This window comes from Ambystoma mexicanum, chromosome 13 (genome assembly GCF_040938575.1).
Source record: "Ambystoma mexicanum isolate Mex_15411 chromosome 13, UKY_AmexF1_1, whole genome shotgun sequence".
Classification (NCBI taxonomy): domain Eukaryota; kingdom Metazoa; phylum Chordata; class Amphibia; order Caudata; family Ambystomatidae; genus Ambystoma; species Ambystoma mexicanum.
The window spans coordinates 438,054,726-438,082,660 of NC_090938.1; the positions used below are offsets into that span (position 1 = coordinate 438,054,726).

The 27,935-nt window shown below is 46.9% G+C and overlaps 1 protein-coding gene across 7 annotated transcripts in view; it reads right to left on the minus strand.

The window, feature by feature from the left end:
• Positions 1-27,935, minus strand: part of RDM1 (RAD52 motif containing 1) — a 589,841-nt gene that overhangs the window by 502,469 nt on the left and 59,437 nt on the right. For all 7 annotated transcript variants that reach the window (XM_069634051.1, XM_069634052.1, XM_069634050.1 and 4 more), the window contains exon 3: positions 44-166. In XM_069634051.1, coding sequence (XP_069490152.1) covers positions 44-166 — 123 coding nt within the window. The remainder of the gene's footprint in view (positions 1-43; positions 167-27,935) is intronic.

Below are 27,935 nucleotides of genomic sequence, written 5' to 3' on the forward strand. Positions count from 1 at the left end.
CTAAAGAACATGCAACATAATTAAGGATTACAAAACCACTTACCATAACTATTCTCTTTGACCATCCATTAAAGCCAAGATAGTGATTGGCTACATCTTGACACTTGACGCTGTTTAGCCCACGACCAAGCTGCAAATATCCCTTCTGCTTGGTGCAAAGGCGTACCTGTGCAAATGAAATACAGGACATGCTAAAAAGTAAAAATATAGCGTGAAACTGAAAGCATGTAAAAGTCCCACACAAAAAGCATGCGAAAAAAATGCCCACCAATGAGCCAAACCAAATTGAATTAGCTTCTGTTAAAAACGGAGGATGTTAATTTGCCATCATTTCTCGCAATTGGGATGGATTGTGACCCCAGAGAATCATATGAACATGTATACATCGGTAATCGCATTTATAGTTTGTGTAAGAACTTCTGCAATTTGCTCATTACTAATAAACATATTGGTGCATTGCTGTCAATCTAGCATTGTTACACTGATTACTGTCTGCATTAAAACAGGTGTGGTGTGCTCTGTCACAGATGACAGAAATAATGCCCAACTCCCAAGGATTGTTCAAGATTTTTTATTGTTTTTTTAAGCAGTGCTCTAGGGCCTTCTCTCGTCCAGAAATAGCGTTTTACACCCTAACCCAGGCATCCCTAATCCCCAGGTTAGTATATACAGAATAATGACCCGTACTGTCCGATTGATAGGCTAGCTAGTTGGGATACCCTAAAGGCAATTGACTTCTCTATCTGACTTCCTAGACTAAACCCACACTATATAAAAGAAAATCTGGGAATGTGCCTTCAGACACTCTGCCGCACTCAGTCTTCTTCCTTTCAAGTCTTTATGTTCCTCTCGCTGCCTCGATACTCTCCAACTCGTTGCATCTTTCACCTCTGTTCCTCCGATGTCTCTCAGTCCTTTTACTACTTTTCCTCCACCCTTCAATGTTACTACTCCCACCTCCACACTACTACACCCACCTCCACCTACTGCTAGTCCTCCTTCCTACCTTCTCCCCAGTCACATACCACCTTTCACTCTCGCAACCACTCCCAAAACTCACATCTCTAGTCTTACACACAAACACTCACCACTCAGTACCACTTGCTTTCACCAACCAATACCTCATCTTTACAATATAATCGCCTCCACATTCCATTCTACCTTCCTTCCTCCTGCTGGCCTCTTGGTCTGCTACATCCACCCCCTATGACCTCACCCGATCAACCCAAAACTTTGTTTGCTATGGTCTCTCTGATTCCCCTCCCCATCCTCCGATGAGTTTTTTGACCCTGGCCAATCTGGTCTGAGTCACAGTTACAGAAAGTTTCAAAGAGCGGGTTAAGCGCTGTTCCTTTTCTCTGCGTGGAGCTGCTGCGTTGCAACAATGGTGACCTGCACTGCAAATTGTCAGAAATCATTTTAGGTAACTAAGACTCGGGTCCCCTCAAGGTAAGTATAGTACTAGGAAGCAGCTGCTTTAAGTCAGTAGTGGTCTAATGCAGCATTATCAGCTTCTATGAGTGCCATGGCTGGGGAGCTGTGAGCAGCAACTAGAAAAATGCCTAGGAGCTCCAGCGCATCTACTGTTGGTTCTCACCCTTCAGGTGTGTCAGGAGCAACCCATTTAACATGTGGAGGCCAGTACCTGCACCAGTGTTCCTGCGTCACAGCCCGACAACGGCTCAGAGTCCCAGGCAGCTCCGGTGGCAGCTCTCGGAAGACACTGATAACGCAGCTTCCGCACCCGGCACGTTATGCCCAGTGTGAGGTAATCTATGGTCATTTGACACGCCACCAAACGTATCCAGAAGTGCTGCAATGCTCAGTATGACAATGCCTGCTTCCATGTCGTGTCAGGGAAGGGCGGGAGTCCACCCCAAATATTCCCTGGAGCAAGTGTGTACAGACAACCCCACCACACGGCAACCCACCCTACCCTACCCTACCCCACAAAGCCCCACCCTCCCGAACCCTCCCTACCGATGATTATGGCGAAAACTGATGGGGGAAAGCCGGAGCGGGAAGCAGCAGAGGGAAGCCAACACGAATCAGCAATTCATACTTGGTCGCAGCAGACAGCCAGCAGCCTAACAACGGCCACACGAGAGAGGGGTGCAGCAAAGTATCCAGGGATTTCCACATTATTCAGAAAAGAAGGCCTTATTAATGAGGATCCCACCAGCTTACCAGAGACATTAAGATTGAAAGGCCCATCAGAGGGCCTAATAACACAGGGATCAAGTTCCTCAGAAACTCTATCACTTTCCTTGGCAAAGATGCTTCTAGAAAAGGGTGTGTGCTTACAATCCCTTTTTGAAGCCTTCCTAAGCACTCCCCCTGCCACATACCCGGAGCCAGGTAAGTGATTGGATACGGTGAGTAGCCAATCATGGGAGGGGGTGGGGTATTTAAGAAGGTAGGTGTGTGTGTGCATGTGTGGGTTAGTTGAGTGAGGACAGGCAGTGGAGAAGGACGTCTAACAGACCAGAGGCGAAAGCAGTGCTGAAACTATTGGTGGGAGGGGTATGTAGAGTGCTTGTGTGAGAAAGAGAAGAGCGGGAGTAGGAGAGTAGGAGTAGTGGAGTGGAGCAGAGGTAGTGGTGGAGTTAGTAGTAGTAGATGGGAGTAAAGATAGAAGGTGGCGGGAGTAGTAAGAGAAGGCCAGAACTGTACAGTGGTTATCGGTAATAGAGGTTTGAGCAGGGCACCATATCCCTTGAGGCGGACAGTGGTAGTAGAGCAGTGGTGGTAGTAGCCGTAAGGAGAGTATGAGAGGTAAAGCGGGACAGGAGGCGGTGGATTTAGAGTGAGATGGGGAGGGAGGAGGGACAGAGGTATAGAACAGTTGCGGATAAATGTGGTACTAGGAACAGGAGTGAGAAAGGAGGCAAGATCGAAGGGTGGAGGTAGGAAGGCAGAGTGAGAGTTTGGAGGGACAGTGACATGGCGGGAGGAGAACAGCATAAATGATCAGTGTAGCCAAGGGTCAGGAGCGAGAGAGTCTGAAAGAAGTGAGTGACACTGGGTGAGAGAAGGCACCATTCCCCCATTTCCTGAGACTACTAAGCAAGGATAGGAGAGGGAAAGTTAGAAGTTCCCTAGGGAGTCGGAGAGCCAACGTCTTAGGGTAAACACATGAGGTGTAGAGAAGTGAAAGAGATATCGGTTACTGATCGTTGAGTTACTAACACCGGTAGGGATGTCTGGGGTTGGGAGCCGGGACCCAGGCCCAGGGAGGACGAGAGAGCAAAGGGCCAACGCTAGCACAACCCCAAAGAACCCAGTAAGCCAATGGACTTGAGATGACCAGCCATTCTGACCAATGGTTTTGTAATAAACACCCTTGGGCTTTTTGCTAAGACTCAGCATGATTCTTTGGGATATAACCCCCTGCCACATAGGCTCTAAAAAGCCTTCCGTTCACTTCCTCCCATCTTCTCAGCTGTTCTGCGAGTAGCGTTTCCTGGGTATTTGGATTGTGTTGGACTCTTTTCTCCATTGGGTTGTCTTTTGTATACCCCTTGGATTTGGTGAGTTGGACATTTGTCTTGGATCCCTAATGATTTTGGACTTGGAACTCTCTTTGCACATGTACTCTGGATTTGTCCTTTTGGATTTGAGACTATACCTATATACCTTTACTTGCGCCTTTGTGCGGCCGTAGTTAGTTCCCTACAAACTCTCATCTCTTCCTTAGTTGCGCCCTAGTGCCACCCGGGCTTGGATTCCTTCTTTGCATTTTCCTACACTCATACTCGTCCGAGTGGTCAGCAATGCGAGGCAGATAACCGTTTGATAGTTGTTCAAAACATGCCATTTTATTAAAGTATAAATGATGTTAAATGCTTCACTATCCCTACTCTGTTGAGGATTTCCCTGCCTTATCAAAACGAAAGGGAAACAGTAACACAAGATTAGATTCACATGCTGTGCATATAGTCCCACATCTAGTGTTAACCGCAGAGTATTGCATCTCGTCTTTCGAGGATCGAAAGGGGACGTCAACATGGGCGTGCCTGTAACACTATCCCTAACGTGGCGTGTAGTGTACCCAAAATCCCTCACATGTCGAGGTCCCTCAGATTGTATTTTTTCTGCCGTGAGAGAGCCTTATGACTATTGTGAGGGAGTACAGAAAAGAGAGAATAGTAGTAAGATGTCCATGTTCCTTCCATTCAAATGGGAAGGAAGGGTGGGCGCATGTGAATCTAAGCAGATACAATCATCAGAACGGTAAGTAATGCAGGTCTTCGGATGCTTGTTAATATGCTTAAAATCACATGCTGTGCGTAGACTAGCGAGCAGTACCCGGAGTTGGAGGTGGGATGTGAGAGGGAATAGTAGTGAAAAGAATCAGACCTAGAATTAGTGTCTAGGCAATAGTGTTTTGTAAACGCGTTTACAAAACTCCAAAATGCCGCTTTGCAAATGGACTCTAGGGGAACATTTGCAATGAATGCTCTGGAAGCCCCAGTGCCTCGATTAGCGTGCTCTAGGCTTAAAGGGCAGTTCTCTCTTAGCAAGAGTGTAGCAACGTGTGATGCAATTGACAATCCACTTCGAGATGGCCGACTTACAACATGATCTCCTTTTTTACCAGCTGCCACTGAAACAAAAAACTGGTTCATCTTCCTCAGTGGTTTAGTTCTTTCCAGGTAATACATGAATGCCCTGCACACATCTAGTGTGTGTAGGCTTCTTTCCGCCACATTAGTGGGGTTCTGGAAGAAAGTTGGAAGTTCTATAGACTGGTTCACATGGAACTTGGAAATACATTTGGGCACAACTCGAGGGTGATGTGCAGAACTACCTAATCTCTGTGAACTGTAGCACTGAAAGGGCCTGTAGTTCACTGACTCTCCTTATTGAAGTGATTGCCCCTAGGAAGGCTGTTTTGTAGCTAAGAGCTTTGAGACTTGCTTTATGCATAGGCTCAAAGGGAGACCGCATAAGTCTAGTCAATACCACATTTAGGTCCCATCCGGGAGCCGGGTTAGCAATGGGGGGATGAATCATTTTGACCTCCTCCATGAAAGCCTTAATAACTGGTATTTTCCACCACAACACCTTTTGTTGGGACATAGTGTAGGCTGAGAGTGCAGCTAAGTGAACCATCAGGGAATTAAAAACCAGGCCCGAGTCCAGTAAGTGAGCCAGGTACAACACAATATTTGTGGGTGAGCAGTCAATGGGATTGATGCTCTTGGAATTACACAAGATGACAAAGCGCTTCAATTTACTGGAGTAGCAATATTGGGTATAAGGTTTTCTTTCCTCTTTAAGTAGGTCCATACATCTCTGAGGAAGTTGGAGGTGCCGAACTCTATGACTTTAAGAGCCAGGCCGCTAAGTTTAGAGTTTGCGGGCATGGATGAAGTTTTTCCCCCTTGTCCTGAGACAACATGTTGTATGGGCAAGGTAGTTTCATTGGTGGAGAGAGACATCTCCATCAGATGAGAACCAGGGTTGGCAGGCCCACATTGGGGCCATCAATATCATGGTGACTGGTTCCTAGTGCACAAGTAACTTGTTGAGTAGGGGAGCCGAAGGGGTGGGGGGGTACAATGGTGTAAACAAATTTCCCTGATCATGTAATCCAGAGACTGTTCACCTTGGATCAGTTCTGGGGGTACCTGGAGGCGTAATCTTGGCATTGTGCGTTCTCCAGAGTTGCGAATAGGTCGATCTCTCGGAAGCCCCATTCTGTGAAAATGTTGGAGACAATGTCTTTGTGTAGACACCATTCGTACTCTAAGGGCAGCAGCAAGTCTCTGCTCAGTACGTCTGGCAGAAGATTGAGTTCCCCTGGAAGGTGTTGGTACAACAGGAACATCTTGTGTTTGAGAGCCCATTTCCAAATGTTCTGAGACAGCTTGGATAGCCCTGCAGAATGTGTGCCCCCTTGCTTGTTCAGGTAGTACATGGCCGTGGTGCTGTCTGTGAGGATCAGGACCGTCTTCCCCTGCAACTGTGTCTGAAAGGCCTTCAGTGCTTTGAACACCGCCAACAGTTCCAACAGATTTAGCTGATTGGACGCTACAGTTGGGGACCAAACGCTGTGCGCTGTCTGCTGACATGAGAGATGCGTCCGTCGTGAGAGTGGCTTCTACTGCGGGGGTGGTGAAGGACTTTCCCCTTCAAGAGGTTTTCCCTCGAACACCACTGCAGAGAGAAAACGAGGGCTGCCGAGACAACCACTAGATCGTCCCGTTATCCGCTGGCCTGACACCACTGGCTGTTGAGCCACTCTTGCATGGGACGCATGCGCAAAAGTGCGTGAAGAACCAAGTAAATGCAGGACGCCATCATTCCTAACAGTCGCATGGCCTTGCGTACAGTCACCTCTCGACTGGCTACATACTGCGGGATCTGTTCCGTAGGAGTCCCCTGTTATGAGCCAAACGTCGAGGTAAGGATAAACTGGAATGGAATGCCTGCGCATATGCCCTTCTGCAACTGCCAATACCTTTGTAATACCCTTGGGGCTGAGGCAATGCCAAAGGGAATTACTTTGAACTGATAGCGTTTGTCCTCTCTCATGAACCTTAGGTATTTTCTGTGTGCCGGCAACATTGAAATATGAAAGTATGCATCTTTCATGTCCAATGTCGCCATGTAATCCCCCCGTGTTGGCAGAGGAATTACTTCTTACAGTGTGACCATACGAAACTTTGGAGGTTTGACAAACGTGTTTGCTGGGTTCAAGTCTAGCACAGGGCGCAAGGTGAGATCCTTTTTGGGTACAAGGAAGTACATTGAAGAAATACCCTTGTTTACCTGTAGAAGAGGGAGGACTTCGATGGCGCCCTTTTCCTGCAGGATCTCGACCTCTTGCAGCAAGATCCTCAGGTGTTCTGGTGTGAAGCGTCTTGATCTCAGAGGTCTGAATCGAGGTGGTTGGCTGGACACGATGCAATAACTGGGGGCGACCCTCTTGAGCACCCACTGGTCTGTTGTAAACCCCTCCCATGCATGCAGGAATGATGTTAGACGTCCTCCGACTGGGGAGGCATGGGATGGGATGGGACCCGGATCTGAAAGTAATTTCTGACTTGAGGCCGGGGAGCCTCTGGGGGTGGAATTATGACCCCTTCCCAAAGCATTTTCCTTTAGGTGGATACGGGGTGGTGGTGGTGGTGGTGGCAGTTCCCTGACCCAAGAACCAATTGTTTTCAGAACCATACTGGTTGTGAGGTGAGCGAAAGTAGGACTGCCCACGAAAGGATCAAAGAGAACCCCCCCTCCCCCTGCTGCAAGGGCCTTTGTGTGATGTTCAGCAAAGCAGATTGCTTATACCGGCCGTATTCCAGCATAGCCACACCAGCATATGGTCACATCAACACACCAGTCTAGTCGTTTTCTCCAAGGACACCATGCAGAACACTGAGGTCACTTCCTCTCCAGCAACTCAACAGGAAATGCCAGGCGTTCTACGCGTTGCTACTCTCTTGGGAGTATACAAGCGCAAGTCTGTTCGTTCAGGATTTCCTTATCTTCACTGTTACTTTGTAATCCTTTACTTCTGGAGCTATCCTCATAACCTCTCTTGTCTATCCGGTCCCCATAGAGCACGGCGTTTGTACGGCAAGATACGCCCAAACTCGAGTGGTCCAAGCCACGTCCCTTGAGCGCACAGCTGCAATCGGCTTCTCTCCGATCCAGCATTCAGGTTTGGTATCTCGCAGTAGGCAGCTTTTTTCCCCAATTTAGCTCTTCATCCTTATTGAAACATTAAGAATCAAGTATTTACCTTGTTATCCTCCAACCTACTTTAGTTTCAGTACAATCACCCAGCCAGGAAGCACCAGGCTTGAAACAAGATATCCGGGAACAGCCTCTGAGCGGTTTCAATCGAGCTACTGCCTGGTAGGGTTCTTTTTTCCGGCATATCCGTCTACCTATTGTAAACGGTTTGTTCCCCTGGCTATTCTCTATATCTTACCTTATCTATCCTCTTGTCATTCCTCAGCCTTTCTTATCCACCTAGAGCTCATCTTGGAACGGTTAGGCAAACCACCACCAGGCAATCCTTACCTACCGCAGCTTGGGGTAAGGTATCAGAGCCCCTAACGGAGATATAACGTTCTCTATTACACAGATACCCTACGTTACCCAGATCAGATTCTCTAAAAAACTATCAGACACATAAAACGGACCATCTTCTCAGGCCTGGTCGTCTCGTGGAGACAACGCACCCCAGCAGCTCTCCACAGTGTTTTTTCTCCCGTGAGGGTTTCCCTGGGGGCCTCCCAGTGACCAAGCCTTTGTGCCGGGCCACAGAGGGACTCTAAGGGAGATTTCTTAATACAGCTGGGAACCGTACGGATCTACTTATACAGCCAGATCAGTTTCCGGAATAGCAGTCGGACCAAGTACCTTCCTCTCACCTAGCCCAGGTGGGTGGTCCTTTGTTTCTACTCAGTTCATTTGGGGCAAACCAATTTTAGTATAACAAATAGCAACGTCAAACTTAATCGACACCTTGTCGACTTGCTCCAAGTGAAATGAGGTGGGATCATAGGGTCCCTAAAGATGGATCAGCAACAACAACAGCAGATCCAGCAGCTGATTGCTGCAGTATAATCATTAACAACCGAGGTCCAACAACTTAAAACAGGAAAATGCCACCCTGAGGCAGCACCAACAGCAGGCATCACAGCAAGATGCTCAGCAGGCTGCAGCCTCTCGCATACCACACTGCTCAGAAATTCCACCTGGGCCTCTACCAGGCGGTCAATTCGATGGAAATCCACATAGCGTAAAGGAATTCCTAGACTCTTGTGCTGTGCAGTTCATGTTCAAGGGGGCCTTTTTTCATACTGACCGAGACCGTGTGGGCTACATGGTCTCACAGATGACAGGACCAGCACTAGCCTAGGCAACACCCTTGATCACTAGTAACAATCTCATTCGGGAGTCTCACACTGCCTTTTGCAACAGCATCCGCACTATGTTTGGCCGACAGGAAATCCGGGAAGACTCACAAGAACATCTCCTTGACCTCAAACAAGGAAACCGAGACATACTGGCATACATTACCAAGTTTAAACAGATTGCAAGTGAGACCACCTGGTCTGATGATGCTCAGGTTATGATATTTAGGAGAGGGTTATCTGAGGACCTCAAGGATGAGGTATCCCGAGTACCGCGTCCCACTACATTAACTGAATTCATAGCACTGGTACTGCAGAAAGATTACCGGATGAAAGAGCGGTTGACTGAAAGTAGAAGAGGAAGGGCGCCTCAACCCTCTTCTGCTCTACCTTCCCCGCCACGGACACAGACTGCAGACGAACCTATGCAGTTGGGGTCAACGGCCAGAGGTCCCTTAACTCCTGAAGAATGAAACCGCAGAAGAACCCTAGGCCTGTGTATGTATTGTGGCGCCAACTCACACACCGTACAGGAATGCCCGATTGCGCCGCCCATGCGCTCGGGAAACACCAGCCGTAAGAGGAACCACGGTCTGGGACCCTATGCTAGAACAGGGTTCCTTGCAGACGTTTCATTCATCCACATGTGCCAGCCACACTGATACCAACAGGTTATTATTAAAAGGTATCTTTCTCCATCGGGACCGGTTACTGCAGGATATCCCGGTGCCAATTGATAGCAGAGATGCAGGGAACTTTGTTGATGACTACTGGGCCGCCTCCCACTGCATCCCACGTTCCTCCAAACCCGAGTCCATCCCAGTGGAAAGTGTGGATGGGAGTCCTTTGGTCTCGGGACCCATCAAGGACCAAACCAGTCCTCTGTTGATGTCTATCTCATCCCACCAAGAGATCCTCACCCTAGATATTATCTGGGCGGCTCACCATCTGGTCATTCTAGGTTTGCCTTGGCTCAAGAAACACAATCCTTTAATCAACTGGACGGCAGGATCCTTCTTCTTACGGTCTGAATATTGCCTAACACATTGCATTGGAGACCAACAGAAGGTGTTGGTAGACTCTGCTCCAACTTTTCAGGATCCTCAGAGAATAACTACCCTCAAACAGATCACTGGTTTTCCGGAGGTCTATCACCAATACCAAGAAGTTTTTTCCACCTCCGAATACACCCAGTTGCTTCCCCTCAGGAGGGACGATTGCGCAATTGAGTTGATACCAGACCAGCCTCTACCCTTTGGTCGTATGTACATCTTGTCGGACAACGAAAAGGAAGTTCTACAGGAGAATCTTCAGACCAATCTTATGAATGGTCTGATTACTGAGTCTACCTCACCAGCAGCCGCCTCCCTGTTCTTAGTTTCGAAGAAAAACACCTCTGAACTCCGTCCCTGCATTGATTTCCGAGGACTGAATAAAATCACAGTCCGGACAAATACCCAATGCTCTTGATCCTGGACATCCTGGAAGCTGTTAAAGGAGCCAACATCTACACTAAATTAGACCTGAAAAGAGCCTACCATCTGATACGAATAAGGTCAGGCGACGAGTGGAAGACGGCATTCAGAACCCCGTTTGGCCATTACCAATATAGGGTAATGCCTTTTGGTCTCTCAAACGTTGCAAACCAAAATGCCCTGTCAATCTCCTCTAGGGCTATTAGTCAAAATGCCTTTACCTTCTCGCCCATGGCAGATAATCTCCAAAGATTTTATAGTGGATTTACCACCATGAGGGGGGGTTCTACCATCATGGTAACCATCGATACTTTTTTGAAGATGGCTCACTTCATCCCTCTTGCTGGAGTACCTTTCACTGCCCAGATGGCTTGCATTCTCATCAACAACATCTTCACACTAGATGGTCTGCCTAAAACAATCATTTCAGACAGAGGATCACAATATACCTCACAGTACTGGAAACACGTCTACCGATACCTTAAGATTTTCCGGGCTCTCAGTTCAGACTATCATCCCCAGTCCAACGGCCAGACAGAAAGGCTCAACCAAACGTTGGAAGGATACCTCAGGAGTTAGGTCTCTGCAGCTCGAGATGACTGGAAGGACCCGTTACCTTTAGCTGAATACGCTTACAATAACTCCTAGCATTCGGCTATCCGTACATCTCCCTTCCACTGCTCCTATGGATTAATTCCCACATCCTTCCACACGATGATGAGATCGGAAACCAAATTCCCAGAGGTGGACTACTTAATGGATCAGATCTGACAAGGTCATCAGACTGCGGTGGTCGCTCTGCAGAGCAACAGACTCAGGGTAGAATGAAGCGTTTTGCGGACTGTCATCGGACAACAGCCCCTGTAATTAGGCTAGGGGATTGGGTCAGACTGTCCTCACGCTTCCTCCCTCGACATCTAGTGCCATCCAAACGTTCCCTCCGGTTCTTTGGTCCGTTCCAGGTAACCGCTGCCATAGTTGCTATTGCCTTCAGACTCCGTCTCCCAAGTACCTGGGCCTGTATCCATCCTGTGTTTCACGTATCCTACTAAAACCAGACAACTGGAGTTCATTCCACCTGATACTCTCCGCTTGTCCTCCACCAGTGATGGTGGCATTGGGACCAGAGTTCGAGGTCAAAGAGATATGCATCACCGAGGTCGTCTACAATATTTGGTAGACTGGAAGAGGTATTCTCCTGCTGATGGAACCTAGGAACCGGAAACCACGGTACATGCACCCAGTCTGGTGAAAAGGTTTAATCAAAAGCACCCGGGTAAGCCGGGAGGATGCAGCCCTAAGAGGGAGCATACTGTGATGTTCAGTAAAGCAGATTGCTTATACCGGCCATATTCCAGCATGGCCGCACCAGCGTATGGTCACAGCAACAGCAACAGTCTAGTTGTTTTCTCCCAGGACACACTGCAGAACACTGAGGTCACTTACTCTCCAGCATATCAACAGGAAATGCCAGGAGTTCTATGCGTTGTTACTCTCTTAGGAGTATACAAGCGCTATGTGTAGTCTGTTCATTCAGGATTTCCTTATCTCTACTGTTAGTTTGTAATCCTTTACTTCTGGAGCTATCTGTTACATCTAGACAGGGATGGCGGGTTTGGAACCGCTGGCGCCTTGGTCTGCCATAATGTTCCCATCACGTTCTTCACTCTTACTTGTATCGCTCTAGTCGTTGCACGTACACGTAACCGGATGTATTTATTCCACCACTTCCGGGTTGCGAGCGCGTTGCAATGTTTCCGGTTTCTCCTGTGTGTTGCTTTCACTCTCGCTTGCTTCAGCGTTCTACTCCCTCGCCTACCTTGTACCTTCCTCCGTTTCCCCCCCGTTTAGCCCTAATCTTCTCTTGCCCCTTCTGCCACCTTCAGTTCTCCTCTTCCGCTACGTTTCCTCCCTCTTTACTTCTTCTTTTCCCCCTTTCTTGTTTATCTCCCTTCTCAGCCGGTATCTCGTTATCGGCACTGCTCCGCTCTACCTTGCCTTCCCGTTCACTGTGTACCAGGATCCGGTCTGCTCTACGGATTGCCTTTGTCTAACCCTTGCATCCACGTTTACCGTTGTGTACAGAACTCTGCCTGTTTGCCGGACTGCCTCTGCCTAGCCTTTGGTGCAACCTGTTCGTTACACCTTCTTGCTTGTTGGTACCTTTGTTATCACCACCCTTCAGTGGCGCCCTCATTCCTGGAACCTCCATCCACACCAGACGCCAGCTACTCGAGTCGGAACCTCATTCCCTTGGATTTGACCTCTTCAGGGTTTTTTGTGCCTTCGGCTTTTTCCCCGTTCTTGGTGACTCCGGAAGGGTTCCCCCCGTTACACCCTTATATGGTGGCACGGTGGCATCCTTCCGTGGACGTCCATATTTTCACAAAAAAAAGGAGACCTTCAGACTCCAAGAAAGGGAAATCCAAGAAGAAGGTAGAAGGTGAGGAGTCGGGGGAGGGGGGTGAACCGGAATTGTCCAGCGAAGAAGAAGATATTACAGACTATCGTGATAGTTTGCAACGCCAACAAATACCTCAGATGGATACGCCCCAGCAGGTACAGGAATTGGTAGCTGCGGTCCAAAGCCTGAACCTGGAAGTACAGAATCTCAAGGTCGCTAACACAACTTTACAACAGCAAATGACGGAAAGAGAACGTCCCTCTACAGACTTACCACAACTTCCCTTGGTTTCGGGCAAGTTTGACGGCTCGCCCAAAAGAGTGAAAGAATTTCTAGATGCCTGCTACCTCCACTTTTCGTTCCGTCCTCAAACCTTTGCTTCTGACCATGCCAAGGTGGGGTTCATGATAAGCCACATGACGGGTAATGCTCTGGCTTGGGCTACCCCTCTGGTCAACCAACCTGATCCTGTGTTGCAGGATTACAGTGCATTTAAGAGCCTGCTACAGGAGACTTTCCTACGCACAGAAAGCACGTTCCTTGCATCAGAGGACCTGTTGGACATCCGACAAGGAAATTCCGACTTGTTGACCTACATCACTACCTTCAAACAAATCGCAGCAGGTTGGCAGGAACAGGCTCAATATGCCATTTTTCGACGAGGATTACGAGAGGATCTTAAAGATGAATTGGCACGGATCGCTTGACCAGCCTCCTTCACCAATCTCATCACTGCAACCCTCTGGATCGACTTCAGGCTGTCAGAACTACGTGCTGAAAAGAAAAAGACTAAGTTATATGGACCCCCTCCTCTTGACACACCTTCACTAGCTCCTTCGCCTCTTCAACGTCAAAGCAAAGAGGAACCTATGCAAATTGGAACTGCCAGAGTCCCACTCACCCCGGAGGAACAGAAGAGACAAAGGGAAGGCTGCCTATGCATGTAATGTGGGGCGTCAACCCATTTGTTGCGCGACTGCCCAGAAGTTCCTCCAAGAAGGTAGGGAAACGATCGCCCTCGGTAAGTGTTAGGACTCACTTCTGAGGGGCTATCCCAAGTCCTTATACCACTCTCTCCGTGTCCTCCTCGAGAATGCCAGAAGATTCCTGTCTTATGGTCCTTACTGTAACATTAAGACTGGGGAACACTGAAGTAACCTCCCAGGCTTTACTGAACTGCGGAGCTGTCGGCAACTTTATTGATACCCTATGGGCCGAACAAATGGGTAATCCTCGAGTGGCTAAACCTGAAGACCAGAAAGTAGAAGGCGTAGATGGAGAACCTCTAAGTTCTGGAATGATCACCCATTCTACGGAGGAACTCACTCTCAATGTACAGCAATATACGGAGAGGATCTCATTCGACATAATTTGTGCTGCCCACTTTCCCCTCATCTTGGTGATAGGTTGGCTGCGAAAACACAATCCCTCAATTGACAGGTCAAGAAATCTATTAAGCTTCCAATCTGTTTTTTGTAAGGCAGAGTGTCTACCTGAACCAAGATTCGAGACTGTCCAGACCTCCTGTAGTGTTGAACCCACAACCATTCACTGTCTTCCGCATCATCTTCAGGAATTCACAGAAGTAGTGACAGAGAAAACTCTGATAGAGCTTCCTCCGCACAGACCTGAAGGTTGCTGTATTGAACTCACTCCTGGAGCTCCGTTCCCCTTCGGTCGGATGTTCCCTTTGACTTTGGAAAAAAGACGATACCTCAGAGAGTATCTGGACAGTAACTTGGCCAATGGATTGATCAGGCCTTCGAAATCACCTGCTGGGGCCTCTGTTTTTTATCCCTAAGAAAGATACATGAGAATTGAGACCTTGTATCGATAATAGGGGATTGAATAAAGTAACAATAAAAGATCCTTACCCGATGCCTCTGATAGCCGAAATCATACACGCCGTTCAGGGGGCCACTATTTTCACTAAACTCGATTTACGGAATGCCTACCACTTGCTACGGATACAGAAAGGAGACGAATAGAAGACAGCTTTCCGGGCACCGTTTGGGCTCTATGAATACCAGATGATGCCCTTTGGGTTGGTAAACGCCCCTTCGATCTTGTAGCGATTCATGGACCGTCTCTTTTCCGACTTACTGTGTCAGACCACCATCGTGTATCTAGATGACATCTTGGTATATTCCAACACTGTTGAAGAACACAAAGAGCATGTCAAGGAGGTTTTCCGGAGGTTAAAAGATAACCATCTCTCGATTAAGCTGAGCAAATGTGTGTTTTCCGTCTCTTCCATACCATATTTGGGTTTCATTCTTTCCAACCAAGGCATCGCCATGGACCCTAGTAAAGTAGATGCCATTATGGAGTGGCCTTCTCCCAAATCTATCAAGGACATACAGAGGTTTCTGGGTCTGGCAAACTTCTATCGGTAGTTAATTTCTAATTTTGCTCAAAGGATTGTACCCATTACCACCCGGCTTAAGAAATCTTCAGCCGCGTTTCAATGGTCTACAGAGGCTGAAGACAGTTTACGCTGCCTCAAGGAAGCCTTTTGTACCGCCCCCATCCTTCGCCAACCTGATCAAAGCCAACCATTCATTGTCGAGACTGATGCCTCCGCGTCTGCTATAGGGGCAGTCCTATTGCAAGAACATCAAGGAGTGGAACACCCTATTTCGTATCATTCCAAGACACTCAATGCTAGTCAAAAGAACTATTCAGTTATAGAACGCGAACTCTTAGCAATGAAGTCTGCCTGTCTGGAGTGGCGACATTTATTACTGGGAGGTGAACATCCTTTCACAATCCGTACAGACCACAAAAACCTGCAAGTACTGAGACAGTTTGAGTGTTATGACACGCGACAAGCGCGTTGGGCCCACTTTTTTGATCAGTTTGATTTCATAATCACCTACATACCCGGAACATCTCAATCTGGTGGCTGCCTCCCTTTCCCGTCGAGGGGGATTACCTATCTGAATCGGATACCTCTCGGGAACTGATGTTTTTCGCTACCAAGCTAGTCGGTGTGGTATCCTCATTCTTGGAACAGCTGAGAGAGGCCTCTCGAGGCCAATTTGAAGTGGATAATCATTCCAAAGGCATTAAATACGACATCAAGGATGGCCTTTATTTTGTAAAGGACAAGTTGTACCTACCCTCACGATATTTTCGTAAACAGGCCTTGACGTGGTGTCATGATTCCATGATGACCTACCCTCACGATATTTTCGTAAACAGGCCTTGACGTGGTGTCATGATTCCATGATGGCTGGACACAGAGGTACCCAAGGGCACTCTGGAGTATCTACAAAGACATTTTTACTGGCCTGGTAGGAGTAAAGATGCTTCTCGTTACGTTCAGTCCTGCACAGTCTGTCTTCGTAGCAAAAGTGTACGTCAAAGGCCGATAGGACTGTTGGAACCCTGCACGGTTCCTGACAAACCTTGGAATTGTATCTCAACCGATTTCATTGTGGGCCTGCCTCAATCTAAGGGATGCACTTGTATTATGGTGGTAATAGACTCCTTTACTAAAATGGCCCACTTCTCCCCTTTACCGGGGTTTCTGTCGGCTGCTGATATGGCTGCTGTTTTCATCAAGGACATTTTTTTAACCTCCATGGGTTACCCACAAAGATTATCTCCGATCAGGGAAGCCAATATACTTCCCGGTTTTGGAAGGATCTCTGTAGTCGACTAGGAGTGGAAAGAGCCTTAACATCCGGTTCCACCCTCAATCCAATAGACAGACTGAACGACTCAACGGTACCCTTGAGCAATACCTACAATGTTTTGTAAACCTCCAACAAGATAATTGGGCCTCCCTTCTACCTTTAGTGGAATTTTCTTACAACAACTCATTCCATTCTGCTCACGGGTTTAGCCCTTTCTTCTGTACCTATGGCTATCACCCGCGATCCTCCTTAACCATTTCTGACTCCCCTTCTAACTTACCTACAGTGGATTCCGTTTTAGCCACCCTTTGGGAGACCCATATGCAGGCAAAAAAGAATCTCAGAGAAGCCCAAGAATAATCCAAAACCCAAGCCGACAAACACCGGAGCCCAGTACCTGGGTGGGGGGTGGGATCTAGGGTGATGTTGTCCACTAGATATTTACCACGATGGGCTCACCCCTCCAAACTATCCCCTAAGTTTTTGGGAAAATACAGAATCACGCAGGTGATCAACCCAGTGGCCTTTAAATTGAAACTGCCTAAGGGCCTTAGTAGGGTACACCCTGTCTTTCATGCTTCTCAGCTGAAACCATTTCATGAGGACACTTGGGATCGTCATCCTAAACGTATCCCCTTGCCTTCAGATTCCACCCAGGAGGAATTCGAAGTGGCCCAGATCTGCGATTCAAGGTACCGTAGGGGTAGGTTAGAATACCTGGTGCGGTGGAAAGGGTATCCTTGGTCTGAAAATTCCTGGGAACCGGCCTCTTACATACAAGCCCCACTCTTGGTTCGTAAATTCCATTTCCTTCATCCTGGGAAATCTGGGGAAGGTCACCTTCGGAGGGGGCATACTGTTACATCTAGACAGGGATGACGGGTTTGGAACCGCTGGCGCTTTGGTCTGCCACAATGTTCCCATCACGTTCTTCACTCTTATTTGTATCGCTCTAGTGTTTGCACGTACACGTAACCGGATGTATTTATTCCACCACTTCCGGGTTGCGAGCACGTTGAAACGTTTCCGGTTTCTCCTGTGTTGCTTTCGCTCGCTTCAGCGTTCTGCTCCCTCGCCTACCTTGTACCTTCCCCTGTTTTCCCCCGTTTAGCCCTAATCTTCTCTTGCCCCTTCTGCCGCCTTCAGTTCTCCTCTTCCTCTACCTTTCCTCCCTCTTTACTTCTTCTTTTCCCCCCTTTCCTGTTTATCTCCCTTCTCAGCCGGTATCTCGTTATCGGCACTGCTCCGCTCTACCTTGCAATCCCGTACATTGTGTACCAGGACCCGGTCTGCTCTACGGATTGCCTTTGTCTAACCCTTGCATCCACGTTTACCGTTGTGTACAGAACTCTGCCTGTTTGCCGGACTGCCTTTGCCTAGCCCTTGGTGCAACCTGTTCGTTACACCTTCTTGCTTGTTGGTACCTTCGTTAGCACCACCCTTCAGTGGCGCCCTCATTCCTGGAACCTCCATCCACACCAGACGTCAGCTACTCGAGTCGGAACCTCATTCCCTTGGATTTGACCTCTTCAGGGTTTTTTGTGCCTTCGGCTTTTTCCACGTTCTTGGTGACTCCGGAAGGATTCCCCCCGTTACACCCTTATAGGTGGCACGGTGGCATCCTTCCGTGGACGTCCATATCTTCACAAAAAAAAGGAGAGACCTTAAGACTCCAAGAAAAGGAAATCCAAGAAGAAGGTAGAAGGTGAGGAGTCGGGGGAGGGGAGTGAACCGGAATTGTCCAGCGAAGAAGAAGATATTACAGACTATCGTGATACTATCCTCATAACCTCTCTAGTCTATGCGGCCCCCATAGAGCACTGCGTTTGTACAGCAAGGGACGGCCGAACTCGAGCGGTCCAAGCCACGCCCCTTGAGCGTGCGGCTGCAATCGGCTTTCTCTCCGATCCAGCATTCATGTTTGTCATCCCACGATAGGCAGCTTTTTTCCTGATTAGCTCTTCATCCTTATTGAAACATTAGGAATCAGACATTTACTTTGTTATCCTCCGACCTACTTTCATTTCAGTACAATCACCCAGCCAAGAAGCACCAGGCTCGAAACCAGATATCCGGGAACAGCCAGTTTCACTCTAGCTACTGCCTGGTAGGGTTCTTTTTTTCCAGCATATCCGCCTACTTATTGTAAACGTATTGTAAACGGTTTGTTCCCCTGGCTATTCTCTATATCTTACCTTATCTATCCTCTTGTCATTCTTCAGCCTTTATCAACCTAGAGCTCATCTTGGAATAGCTAGGCAAACAACCACCAGGCAATCCTTACCTACCACAGCTTGGGGTAAGGTATCAGAGTCCCTACAGGAGATATAACATTCCCTATTAGGCAGATACCCTAGGCTAACCTCTATTTCTTCTTACATCTCCTAATCTAGTCCCAGACCAGATTCTCTAGAAAACTACCAAACACATAAAACGGCCCTTCTTCTCACGCCTGGTCGTCTCATGGAGACAACACACCCCAGCAGCTCTCCACAGGGTTTTTTCCCCCGTGAGGGTTTCCCTGGGGGCCTCCCGGTGATCAAGCCTTTGTGCCGGGCCACGGAGGGGCTATCAGGGGGATTTCTAAATACAGCTGGGAACCGTACGGATCTACTTATCCAGCCAGATCAGTTTCCGGAATAGCAGTCAGACCCAGAACCTTCCTCTCACCAAGCCCAGGTAGGTGGTCCTTTGTTTCTACTCCGTTTATTTGGGGCAAACCAATTTGAGTAATTTGGTTCAAGGTCTTCAGAGTCTCATGTGCCTTTTTTGCTGTTCAAGTGCCTTTTCAACGGCCTTGCTGAACAAGCTGGAGTTCTCCACCGGTTTGGATGCCTGGGCTTCTGGCTTGAAACTGGAGTTCTTCAACCAGGTGTGTCGTTTTAGTAGGGTTCCCTGGGCTAAAGTCCTTCCCGCTGTCTCAGAAATGTCTAGAGTATTCTTAAGAGTGTTGTGATTCACCTGCTTTCCCTCAGATACAATCGTAAACAGGCCACCCGCACAGGTTCAGGGACCTCTTGAAGGCCCTCCTGTAGCGGGTTCCATTGAACATCCAAGTAGCTATCCAACAGCCTGGTGTTGTTGGCTATGCGTGTGGAGTATGCTGCAGCAGTTGTAACCCTTTTTTCCCAGTGCATACAACTTCTTACATTCTTTATCAGGCAGTGCCTCGCCTGTGGACAAGGGGACACCTGCCCTCTTCCTCCTCGTCATAACTACTAAAGAATCCGGAGTGGTGTGCCTCAGAATGTAGAGGGGGTCGGTAGGAGAAAGGCATAAAAGCTTTTCCACTCATGGATTAAACGCTCTGGTCTATACAGGCATTAACAACAAAGGAGCAAGGTGTCTTTTTTATAGAATTTAGTAATGGGATAGCCTGACTGGCAGGAGACTTCTCCTTTAAGATGTCTTCAACAAAACCTGAATCTGGCACTGCTCCTGTGTGGCAATTTGGAAGTGTTCAGCTGCCTTCTTTAAGATAGCGTTAAACGCCATCTGATCATCAACAGGTGATGCCTAACAAACTGGTGGGGAAGCAGGGGAATCCATACATAACGCTTCAGATTCCAGGATAGGGGACGCCCAAGTTTGGTTACCAACCGGCTGGCTGTCCTCCCATGCCTGTATGGGATCATTAGGATCATCAGCAGGATCACCAAAGGGATCATCATCCTGTAAATATGGATCAATATGAACTTCCTCATCAGAAGGTCATAAATGTCTTCTTCATGAGGTGGATCAGTAGTCCTCTGGAACTTGGCCATAGGCTCATCAAGGCTCTCCTCACAGGGCCTTTTAGAAGCAAACCTTTCTGAAAATTCAATAAACTTTTCCAGCCTGTTCATGCACCCCTCAATCTTCTCTCTGGCCCATGATGAGGAACCAGAGGAGGAAAGATATCTTCCTGATGATCCTCCTCCCTAGAACGTCGAGATTTCTCAACTGAAGTCTTGGATAAGGACAGAGGGCACTCAGTCATCTTTTCATCCCTGCTGGCATTTCAACGTGCCTTTCACCGCTTCTTTAGCCTGTTCTTTCCGTTTCACCGCTGAAATGATCTTCGTGATACTATCGCTGATGTTCGGGGTCACAGGGAGGTGTTTAGACTGTATAGGCGGTTGTGCAGTGGATTTCGGCACAACCGTGTCCTTGTGCGATATCGGCGCTCTCTTCTGAGGCATCTCAACTGCTGTGTGGCATTTGGTGCTGGTGCTATTACTCTTGGACTGCCCGGATGCATGCTGCCATCACGGTTGCAGGGAGGGCTGCTGATCATGGAAATCGGTTGGTACCGCCAAACTATCTGACGTACCCGTTGGTGCTTTGGAGCGTTTCGACTGAACCGCCGAAGCAGAACCGGGGGTTGTGTGCTTTGTGTGGGTATCGGGTGTGTCCCCGTCACCGGGATGTACATTCCCTATAGAAGGACTTTCGTCATGCCCATCAGGGCAGGGGACGGACATCGTGGAGCAAGAACACTCCGATGTAAGGTCAATGGCGTCCAAAGTGGAGCCTTGGTCGCCGCTAATATCCTCGTTGCACTCGCCGGCTGTGGCAGCGGGGGAGCTACTCTCGGACCGCAACATCGCGTAGGCCGCCCACTGCTTTAAAATCGACGCTCCTTAACAGTTTTAGGAAGTAGAAGATTATAGGCCGCACAGGACGCCTTGTTGTGATCGAGAGGAAAGACACTTATTGCACCAACAGTGCTGGTCTTCCATGGAAATTTTCCCTTGCAGGAAGGGCAAAATCTAAAGGGTGTCCTGTCCATAGCTCAGGAATTAAACAGCGACAACAAAACCAAAAGGGACAAAGAGAGGAGAAAAGGAAAAACATTTTTGAAAAGAATGACCACCCGGAACCCACTCTCCCTACTGTATAAGCTGGCCAGAGGGCCCGGCCACGTGGTCGGCAGCGACGACCGGAGCACCAGCCGTCTAAGTTCTGATGTAGCGGTCTTCGGCGGTGGTACAGGAATCAACCGTCGAGAATGGGATGATTATAGAAAAAATGACCGGAGGTCGAGAAATATAACAATAACGCAATTTTATGAAGAGCTCTGCATAAGAAGGATCCTCTACACGTGAGGGATTTTGGGTACACTACAACTCACGTTAGTAATAGTGTTACAGGCACACCCATGTCGACGTCCCCTTTCGATCTTCGAAAGACAAGATGCAATACTCCGCAGTTACCACTAGATGTCTGACTATATGCACATTATGTGATTCTAAGCAGTTTAACAAGCGTTAGAATCACAGTTTCTTGATAGCCTCTCAACCTTGCCGAGCTCCCTTCCCCAGGATTCACAGTTCAACAAGAGAAATAAATACTTGTAAATAAGATAGTGAAGTCAGTTCTTGATGTTTCAATGTCAAGGTAAAGTCTTGTTAACCATAGTTCCAACAATAGCAAATCTTTCTTCTTGTTGAAACATGGACTTTCCACGTCCTTAGAACAGCACCAACGGTATTCCCAGCCACAGTGCTTTGCACACCAATTCAGCAATTCAAGAAGCGTTGCCACAGTTCAAAAAGGAAATGCCACTTCTAAGATTGTTAGTGAAACACAGTTCTTGGTTGACAGTTAAGTATGTAATTAGTCACACAATTAGGGTTCACAATAGGTATGTCAGGATGACTTCACCGTTCTACTGCTTCTACTTAAACAACTTCACTTCAGCTCAAGTTTACCATGAGAGCCTTCTCCTTTGTCTCATAGTACTTCACTTTTTTGGGTTTAAGAAATATTGCATCTACTGACACTTAAATATACCACCACAGTCTCAGTGTTTTGAAACACCATTACAGCTTTAGTACTTTGCAATTCAAAACAGTTTTTAATTCTGACAAGATTTAGGTTAAGGCACTTCAACACCTTCCGCAGGTAAGACTGTCTTCCTCTGAATAACCTCAAAATGGGCCATCTCTTTGCCTCTCTTGTCTGTCTCAACTTCAAATAATGTTCATCAATAAGCCATTTAGATTGTGTCAACTTCAGATAATGTTCATGAATGGCAAGTTTCTCTTCCCAAACTGTGCCTTCACCTCTGCCAACTGTTAGCCAAATTAATTACCCAGAAGCCTTGGTGACACTCTCTTGGCTGCAGGTAATGCTTACACACTTGGTCTCTTAAGCAACTTTATTTTTTTCTGTAGGCTCCCAGTCTTAATTATATGATTTTCAGGCTTTAAGAAAAGCTGCTTCAGGCTTAATAGGGGAGTACTCTTGGTTTGGGCAATGCTTGCCCTCTTCAAGTGTAGATACAAATTTTAAAAGTTTTACTTCTTTATCAAGCATTTAAGGTTTGCGTGAATAAAGATGTAAATGGTCACTCTTTCCTTGGAAAGTGAAATTAGGCACACGCGACCACTTCTTCACATAGTTTATAAAGTATGCGACAATGGCTTTCTGTAAAGTTGGCTCTTCACGCAGGTGAAAAGAGAAATTACTGATCACACGCAAGTGCTACTTTCTCATTGTTCCACTGTCAAAGGCTTAACTAACAACTTCAGCCTGCTTCTTTCTATAAGGGAGTGAAGACAGGCCTGGATACTGTTGCCGGCAGTGCTCGTGCAAGGAATCAGAATGCCAGGTTTGACTCACAGGCTTGTTCTGCGGGTTTCACAACTTCCACGACTTCGGGAACAACTTCTACTGCTAATGGGTTCAAAGGGATACACACCCTTCCTCGTTGAAGGTGTCTCTGGTCTGGCCACTCAACAAAGGAGCCCCTCTCGCTCCTGAGACCACGGCTTGCCTGCAGCTCCCTGCCTCAGTCTCCAACACCTCTGGAACAGCAATCTTCACAATCAGGCTCACATGGGGAAAGGCAGCCTTCGGCCTCTGCAACTCAGGATTTGGGGGTGGGTGGACAGGACCTGCTCAAGACATGCAGGTAAAATCGCTGCATCAACATTCCAGCGTCCCTCTGGTTCTTCCACTTCTGCATAGATTACCAACACTGTCATCTTCTTTCTGCCTCTGCTACTACAGTACGAACTCCAGTAACAGTTCCATCTCCCTCTCCCTCTCATTGCCTGCACCTGAGGGGGCCTTTTATGCCTCCCAGGTTCCTTCAGGTGTGGGCTGTTAGGCTTAATTGACCGGCTACTACTAAAGCACTACTCTGCGGTCCTCTTCCTCGTCCCAGTACTCATGGGATTATGGGACTCTTAGTCCACAACAGGAGAGTCAGTTCTTTCAAGCAACTTGCTTGGTTTTTAGGATAGATTTATTTCCCTGAAACCCATTAAAGATGAACTGTTAGAATGAGTTGTTACAGAGGAAGACAATTGACTTAAGGGGTAGTTCACTCAAAAAGTTTATGGTTTAAAAAGATGGGCCATAATGAAAAATATATATTAAAACTTTTTTTTAATGTTCCTAAGGTCACATTTTTGAGAAAATCAGCTTAAAGGTTTTCAGATGGGGTATCCATTTTGGGAAATAAAGCAGCCTCCTCTGTTCATTAAGATCTGCTCTCGCGGCATTAATCAAGCTAAAGCCCCCTACTGGGAGCTTTTGCTTTATGCTGCCGGATGCTGCAGGAGAGAAGAGCTTAATATGAACAGAGAAGGCCGTCATAATATTCATAATAGCCTGGACTTTCTTGGCGAGCTCAGAAGATGTAAAATGAAAGGCACAGCAATTACAAATACTTCGCCGGCCGCTGGTGGAGTCTTAGTAATTGACTTTTGTTTTAAGTTTCCGGAGCACAAGAAACTTAAAAAGAAAGTAACAGCATTTATGAATACTCCGCCGCCCACGGCGGGCAGTGTAGTATTTATAATTGCTGGTACAAAGTTTTCTGCGAGCCTGGGAAAATTAAAAAGAAATAACCGGAAATTATGAATACTACGCTGCCAGCTGCAATTCTATATACATGAACTCTGAGTACCCGAGTTCATGAATATAGGATTGCGGCGGGTGGGGCAAAATGGAATAAGAATGTAAAGGCATTCCTCAGCAGGAGCATGTCCTCCAGCTGCAGCCATCCAGCATTCTCTGCTCTCCGGCAGCCATAAGCAAAAGCTCCCAGTAGGGGGCTTTTGCTCAATTAGTGGTGCGAAAGCAGAGCTTAACACAAACAGAAGAGGCTGCTTCATTTCACAAAATGGATGCCCCCTAAAATCCAGACTTTGAGGCCCATTTCTCACAAATTTTCCAAAGTCTCTTTTTTAAACAAATATTTGTTTTAATATATTTTTCATTATGGCCCATCTTTTAAAACCATAACATTTTGGAATGAACTACCCCTTTAAGGCAATATTGCCAGATCCTTTTACATTATACCTTTGTGAGTACGGAGGGTCTTTATCCTGAGATACCTTGACAGATCTTTCTGTTATTAAAGGCTGCTCAGGTTTCATGGTATTGGTGCCTAGAATCACATAATTTGTGTGGTGTTCAGATACATTGTAATGTCAATAAGTAATTATCTGCTATGGCAATCTTGAAGGTGTTCCCTTTCAAAGGACACATACAGCGTCTCATCCCACGGGATCTCATCACCACCCTGGGCCTCATCTCCTCCCAGGTGAACCTCCTGCAGTACACCACCCGCAAGTCAGGTTTAGGAAGTGTCTGTGTTCCTCACACGTCCCAATCTAGATAAAGGAGTGAGAATACTGGAAGAAATTGAGAATCATAAACGGGAAAGCTCATACTCATCCCAGTCAAGACAAAGGGCCTCATCATTAGTTTGGCGGTAACCCTTAAATGCGGCGATAGTGCTATTACAGCCGCATTTAAGGGTCCGCCAGATCATGGCTTTGGCGGATTTCCCCCCAGCTCTGAGTTGGGGGGAAATCTGCGGCAAATTTGCTGATTTTCATCGGGATTACCGCCGGCAGGAAATCCGCGGGCGGTAATAGTGCAAATTTTCCCCATTGGATCCAATGGGGAATGAGGAATTCCTGAATGGGCCCAATGGGGAATGGGCAATAACTGTTCCGCCAAACCAGTGATCCGGCGCTAATAGCGCCGGGGGGTTGGCGGTAGGGCTAATAGCACCGGCGTTACCGCCCAACTCATGATGAGGCTCAAAGTCTCAAGAATATTTGAAGGAAGGGAGAATTATTACCGGAACACTCAAGGTGCAATATTAAATATAACAGAAGATACTGGACAGAACTACAGGAACGTCTCTACTTCTCTTTACGAAGAGAAAGCATCAGAAGTACCTGATAACAGTAAGCAGCGAATACTCGAACTCTCAGATTTGTTCAAGTCAAGTTAGAGTGGACATTAGATAAAAAGGAAACTACAAGTTCAGGAAAAGAGAAAGGAGTAAACCTGTTCTCTAAGAAGAAGAATACATGTGTTTAAAGATAAACACCAGGAAGACAAAAAGGAAAGAAAGAATAATAAATTTTAAAAGGTTGAGATTTTGAAAAGCCCTATATCGAACTGTATAGATTGATGAAAACAATTACCAAGAAGTGTTGGGAAATACCTTGTTGGACTGAAGCTGGTGGACGAACAACATAACAGGAGAAGGGAGTCATTATCCTCTGCCTTAGTTGTTGTAAATAGTGTAGGGTCAGAATAGGTTAGTTTTGGACAGAGCACTCAACTTGTTTTGGTCACTGACAGCTGACAAGCAGCCCAGTTAGTTTTGTTAGGTAGGCAAGACCTATAGCTTACGGAACGTTAGGAATTTGCACTCTTCAGTTAATAAAATATCAGTAAATTGAAAAGTCAGAGTCTGTGTCCTTCTGATCTGCCACATACCCTAAACATACATCACCCCCTCGCATAGAATACAGAGGAGTCCTAAACAGAATTCGGTCCAGCCGTTCACATAGCTTGGCTCAGATGAACCCCCAGACTCCTTGATGCATCAGGCTGCTGTTCGGGACCTAGCCACTTCCTACCTACCTACCTACCATCGTTATGGCCATAAATACACACATGTATTTTATAACTCCTTATCACTTCTCAATCCTCTGACTACAGTCATCCAAAGGGTGTTCAAACTCGCAGCGCTTCGAGGCCATACCTTTGGCAGTAGGCGCTATACAAATACCAAATAATATAATATATAAAAGACTGGCACTTGGGGAGGGGAAAGGAAATGGGGCCCTCACAACCACCACCATTTCCTCTGGGGTAGGACTGGCTGTGCCTTTCACCCCGGTGGACCTCCCATCCCAGGCTGGGAGGGGTTCCTATTATCTTGTGACAAGGTCAGGTTACCGACTAAGTCACAGCTTCCTGATGCCAGTAGCAGCCTAGTTCCATCATCAAAAGTATTTCCAAAATATATAGCACAGGATGACTTAGAACAGCAATACAATAGTTGTATCCATTATGGCAGGAGTACATTCTAGGTAAAATAGGTTGGAGAACAGAGAAACTGTTTTCTGCGCTAGGGCCTCTTAATTGCTGATGGTGTCACAAACCACCAGTCATTGATATACTCCTCCATACGTTCCTAAATCACAAAACAGTATAGGTATTGGCTTTGCTCTCCCTCTATTAAATAAGAGATTAAACCTCCTTATTTCATTTCAAATAATTTAATTCATTTGATTTTCCAATTTATATATCTCTATTTCCATTAGCCATTTCCATTAACCAACAAATGTTTCGAGCTCCCAGCTCTTCTCGCCATTCAGTGCTATTTGGAACTACAAACTGGCATACAACTATTTTAGGTAGCATAAATATTAGCGCTTTATTATTTTGTTCATTATACAAGGACTCCTCAATCCAGCAAGTCCTGATGGTCCCCATGTGAACGCTACCGGCGAACACACGGCCAGTAGCGATCGAGAGGAGACCAGAGGTACTTATGGAATAAAGACACTCCCTAAATTAAACGAGACGTACTTCAGTTTAATTGAAGAAAATACTATTAATTAGTATGCTAGCAAAGATAGAAGATCTGCATATACATTTGTGTACAAGCAGCATTATTTTAGAAAGAGCATTTTCACGTTACTAGCTACTATGTTACTAGCTACTCTCAGATGTATGCCCGGAAGAAAAGACGGAAGCTCTAAACATGTGTTGGCTAATGAAATGGAGATATAGACTGAAAAAAATGTAATGAATTAAATAATTTTTAGAATAAGATTTTCTCTCTGATTTAATATGTGAAGCACACACCCAGTACCCAGTACGTTTTTGTATTCAGAACAGGAGTATTCTAAGCCACCCAGCTGCTCGGGGCAAGTTGTGGATTGAAGAAATGGGAAGGAGTTGTAGAAGGGGGAAGAAAGAGAAGATGGGCAAAGCATAGGAGCGACAAAGAGGAAGGGTGGAGGGGCAGTGAGAACCTAAACAAACGGAAAGGAAAAATGACTTGTCCGAAAAACTTCAGGAGAATCAGGCATAACAAACCAAGTTGCCCCAAACAAAAAACCCAGTACAAAGCTGCCTTGCTCTTGAGTAGTCATAACAAGTGTGAGAGTCACCTGTGGAGAGTGCCAAGACTATCACTTGTCAACAAACTTCAATGCCAGCATGAACATTCTGGCGACGGTCCAATAGGATCTCACTAAGACTCTCTTTTGAATATATCACAGGTTATTAT